General features: G+C 31.1%; 1 protein-coding gene across 1 annotated transcript in view; it reads right to left on the bottom strand.

The window, feature by feature from the left end:
* Positions 1 to 5000, bottom strand: part of LOC137636729 (transcription initiation factor TFIID subunit 3-like) — a 60814-nt gene that overhangs the window by 21157 nt on the left and 34657 nt on the right. The window contains exons 3-4 of the mRNA XM_068369117.1: positions 3849 to 3929; positions 2597 to 2704 (exon numbers count right to left, since the gene is read on the bottom strand). Coding sequence (XP_068225218.1) covers positions 2597 to 2704; positions 3849 to 3929 — 189 coding nt within the window. The remainder of the gene's footprint in view (positions 1 to 2596; positions 2705 to 3848; positions 3930 to 5000) is intronic.

Raw genomic sequence — 5000 nt, 5'->3', positions numbered from 1 at the left:
TAATAATAATAATAATAATAATAATAATAATAATAATACCCACAGAAAAGCCAAACGTGCCTCACCGTATACAGAATCCTCATAACTCTTTGGAGTCTAAGAATTTCGACGCACTCTGATAATTCTTCTCTTTTCAACCTCCAATAAAAGTGTAAAGTCTCCTATTAGTTGAGTCATTCACCTTTGGGGATTTAACAAGAAGCCAAATAACGTCAAAGGGAATTCTGGTGTAAGTTTTATGGAGCCTGGAATCGCTCCGTTGAAGACTGGGATTCAAGGACAGGTGTGGAAGAAGAAGAGCTTCAGATTTGTCTTCAAATGTGAGTTTTGTTTTGTGCTGTTTTAGGGGAAATATTTGAATTGTTTATAGTGTTCATATGGTTAATATTATATACTTTTCTGATAATGATTTATAAAAATGTTTTCAGTAAAATGATGAATTGTTTACTGTGTACTAATGATTATTGTTATATTTTTCTAATAATGTTTTATAACAATGCTTTATGGGAAAATATTAGAACTGTTTACGGTGTACCTATGATTATTGTTATATAATTTTCTAATAAGGTTTTATAATGATGTTTTGTGTAAAATTTTAGAAATGTTTATAATGTTCCTGTGATTAGTTTTATACTTTTCTAATAATATAAAATAATATTTTGTGTGAGGCTTTGAATAATTTATCATCCTTCTACAACAGTAAGTTTAGATAAATAAATTAGTGTTATATATTCTTCAATAATGTTCTATAATAATGTTTTATATAATGCTTTGTTTAATTTGAGGAAAATGTAAGCTTTTCTTATAATTCCCATTCTTGGGCTTAAGAACACAATGATATAGTTTTTATGATATAATATTTTCCACTAAGCTTCAGTGCACCATAGTTTACAGATTTCAAGAGCAAGATTGATCATTTTTTATATCCATGAAGATATAAATAGTATAACAAATATAAGGATAAAGGTTATGAGGAAAGATATTATTAACATTAATATCATTACCTAAGCTACAAACCATGAAGATATAAATAGTTTAATAAATATAAGGATAAAGGTTATGAGTAAATATATTATTGACATTATTATCATTACCTAAGCTACAAACCTAGTTGGAAAAGCAAGATGCTATTAGCTCAAGGGCTACAGCAGTGAAAGATATCCCAGTAAGGAAAGGAAATGAGGAAATGAGGAAACGATATGAGAAATAATGAACAATGAAATAAGTTCTAACAATCTACATATTTGGAAAATCTCCCAATCCCTTTTTATGAAAACAGGATAATTAAGTAAAAATCCTCTATTATTTCCCGTTGCAATATGAATATAGAAATTATTCCTGAAATGTAGTAAAAGATAAAATCTATATTTATGTCTGGTATACATTTAAACTTCAGTTACAAATTATGCTCTTATGAACTCCCATCATCAAACCATTCTATTTAGCGAAGATATCTTCCCCAGCTCTTCTTCTTTGATCATCAATTTATAATAAGATCATTTGAGCAGTTTTCCCGTATTTTTCCTCGTCTTAACTACTAGCTCTCCCGAGCATAAAAGGATGATATATCATATATAATCTATTATCATTTATTCATAAATGCGCTCGCTTGAAAATAGAAAATATTAAATGTAGCACTACACTATTAATGTACATTCATTTTCATTTCTTCTTGGTAGGTAGTAGGCTGGCCAGGGCACCAGCCACCCGTTGAGATACTACTGCTAGAGAGTTATGGGATCTTTTGACTGTCCAGATAGTACTACTTTGCATCCCTCTCTCTGGTTATGGTTCATTTTACCTTTGCCTAACACATACACTGAATAATCTGGCCTATTCCTTACACATCCTCTTCTGTCCTCATACACCTGACAACGCATATTACCAAACAATTCTTCTTACTGCACTTTAATTGTTCAGTGGCCACTTTTCTCTTTGTAAGGGTAGAAGAGACTCTTTAGCTATGGTAAGCAGCTCTTTTAGGAGAAGGACACTGCAAAATTAGACCATTTTTCTCTTATCTTGGATAGTGCCATAGCCTCTGTACCATGGTCTTCCACTGTCTTGGGTTAGAGTCCTCTTGCTTGAGGGTACGCTCGGGCACGCTGTTCTGTCTTATTACTCTTCCTCTTATTTTGTTAAAGTTTTTATCGTTTATAGAGGAGACTTTTATTTTTTTATTTCAATCTCGTTGCTGTTCTTAAGATATTTTCTTTTTCTTTGTTTCCTTTCCTCACTGGGCGGTTTTCCCCGTTGGAGCCCCTGGTCTTGTAGCGTCCTGTTTTTTCCAATTAGGGTTATGGCTTGGCGGGTAATAATAATAATAATAATAATAATAATAATAATAATAAAACGTCTTTTTAGCCATTATGCAATTACCTCTAAAATTTAATCGCTATTTACCTTTATAATTAGATTTCTATCTACCTCTCGAATAAAATTTCTGTTCAGCTATAGAATTAAATTTCTATTTATCTCTAGAATTAAATTTCTATTCACCTCTAGAATTAGATTTCTATCTACCTCTAGAAATACATTTCTATTTGCCATTTATAATTAGATTTCTATCTAACTCTAGAATTACCTTTCTATTTACCTCTAGAATTATATTTCTCTTCACGTGTAGAATTGTTTGCATTTACTTCTAGAATTGTCTGTATTGGACTGTTTGTAGTATCACCTGACATCACACCATCTTTGTGAGCTAAGGATTTGGTACTTTGAGGAGCTTATAATCTATAGCTTGTGTGCTGATCACATGTATATATGGTCAGTCTCAGGAGCATTACATCTATCTATTACATCTGCCATCTATGTGCGTCGTTGAGAAAAAAAAACGTTAACTTAACCATACAAAATAACGTATGAAATGTATATGAATATAATATCAATAATTGAGTATACAAGATTTTCAAATTAGTGAGATCAAAATCATCATCATGATCATCAACATCATCATCATCATCATCATCATCTCTTCCTACGCCTCTGAATGCAAAGGGTCTTGGTTAGATTTCGCCAGTTGTCTCTATCTAGAGCTCTTTAATCAGTGCTTCATTACTCATAATCTCCCACTTCACGCTTCATAGTCCTCAGCCATGTAGACCTAAGTCTTCATCTTCATTTAATCATTTTATTTCGGATCTTTTTTCTTCATATATCTTTTTATAATAAGGCCAATAAATGTCTTTGTTATTATTCTTTTTATATTGACTAGTGAAGTTATAAACTTACTATTTACAATAGAAACTCCTGTATGATATAATATTAATAAATCCCCTATATAGCTAATGATAATGAGACCCCTTCTATATACACCTCATTAACTACGTAAATATATCACATCCAAATGTGATTGTCTTAAGCCCAAATGATAGAGGAAGATATTACGACCAGAAATCAATCATTTAATCAATCATCTCGGGGTAATGATCGTGCTAAGGGGCGATAACACCTGATCTTCAAGACTACCATCAATTCTCGAAGGATAGCATAATGAGATAACCTTTGATAACAGTTTACTGATGATATCACAGAGCTGTCTTGGTGTTGGAGGACTTGATGAATAATGTATAATCTCATGGGTGAATGATTTGGCTTTTATTCAATATTTTCTGGTCATTCACTAATGTATTCAAGTTTCGTAGTATTTTATTATTATTATTATTATTATTATTATTATTATTATTATTATTATTATTATTATTATTATTATTATTATTATTGTTGTTGTTTTTGCTGTAATTGTCGTTGTTGCTGTTGGTGTTGTTCTTCTTTTAATAAAATACAAGGTGGAGAGAGATATGAAATATTTTAAGAATGGAAGAATTGGTTAGTCAACGACGTACCTAAATGGAAGCCGTTGGGCAGGAGAGGGAGTGGAAGACCAAGAAAAACGTGGCTGATGGCAACGCGGAGGTATGTTAGATCTGAAAAGTTAGATCAGATAAATGGTACAGGAAAGAGATATATGGCTGGAATTAATTGAGGCCCTATGTATCAAGTGAGTGCCATATGATTAAGTAAGTAAGTCAGTAAGTAAATGATTAAGTAAGTCAGTAAATCAGTAAGTCAGTAAAGAAGTAAGTAAGTCATTCAGGAAGTCAGTAAGTAAGTAAGTAAGTCAGTAAGTCAGTAAGTTAGTAAGTCAGTAAAGAAGTAAGTAAGTAAGTCAGTATGTCAGTAAGTAAGTAAGGAAGCCTATCAGGCAGTCGGTTAGTAAGTAAGTAAGAAAGAAAGTAATACAAATCATTAAAACATTCAACTTGGAATCAAATTCCAATTCCTAAAACCCAATAGGAATTCCTCCCCTTTAATATCATTAATCTCAACTCCCATCTCGAAATTCCCAGAAATTCCCAGAAATTCCAAGAAACCCCCTTGGATTTTTCCAGCCTCATACTCGTTCTCTGCAAAGGCTAAATAGCCTAAAAGGAATGCTACGCCTATTCCCCGCCTATTCTACGCCCATTCCTCCTCGCTTAGCGCTATTGCAATCATTAGCAGAGTTGGAATTAGAATAACATTTCGGGTGGTCCTAAAACCACCTCCCATTATTCAAGCAGAATCTCATTCTCCATAATTAGGATAGTTTATTCAGTGCGTGGAATATGCTTAGCTAATCTAATAAATTTTATCTTTCAGAGCAATTGGCTAAGTGTTTTTTATTTTCATTATTTTATTTGTTATTTATGGAAAAGTTTTTATTTTGAGGTAAATAACTTTTTATTTCTGTTTACTTATTTGTGTTTTTTTTTTCTTTTATAATTTATTTTATATTATTTTTTTTCATCGTTCTCGATATTGTATCTTTATTGATAATAATAATAATAATAATAATAATAATAATAATAATAATAATAATAATAATTAATGAAAATATTATTGATCATACTACTACTACTACTACTACTACTACTATTATTACTACTACTAATAGAACCTAAAAAATAATCAACTTAATTATTTGTTACGAAACAAAATCAATAAGAAACGCATGA

This window comes from Palaemon carinicauda, unplaced genomic scaffold (assembly GCF_036898095.1).
Source record: "Palaemon carinicauda isolate YSFRI2023 unplaced genomic scaffold, ASM3689809v2 scaffold371, whole genome shotgun sequence".
In the NCBI taxonomy this organism is placed as follows: domain Eukaryota; kingdom Metazoa; phylum Arthropoda; class Malacostraca; order Decapoda; family Palaemonidae; genus Palaemon; species Palaemon carinicauda.
The sequence above is the reverse complement of the archived record's forward strand: the minus strand, read 5'-3'. Positions and strand labels throughout refer to the sequence as shown.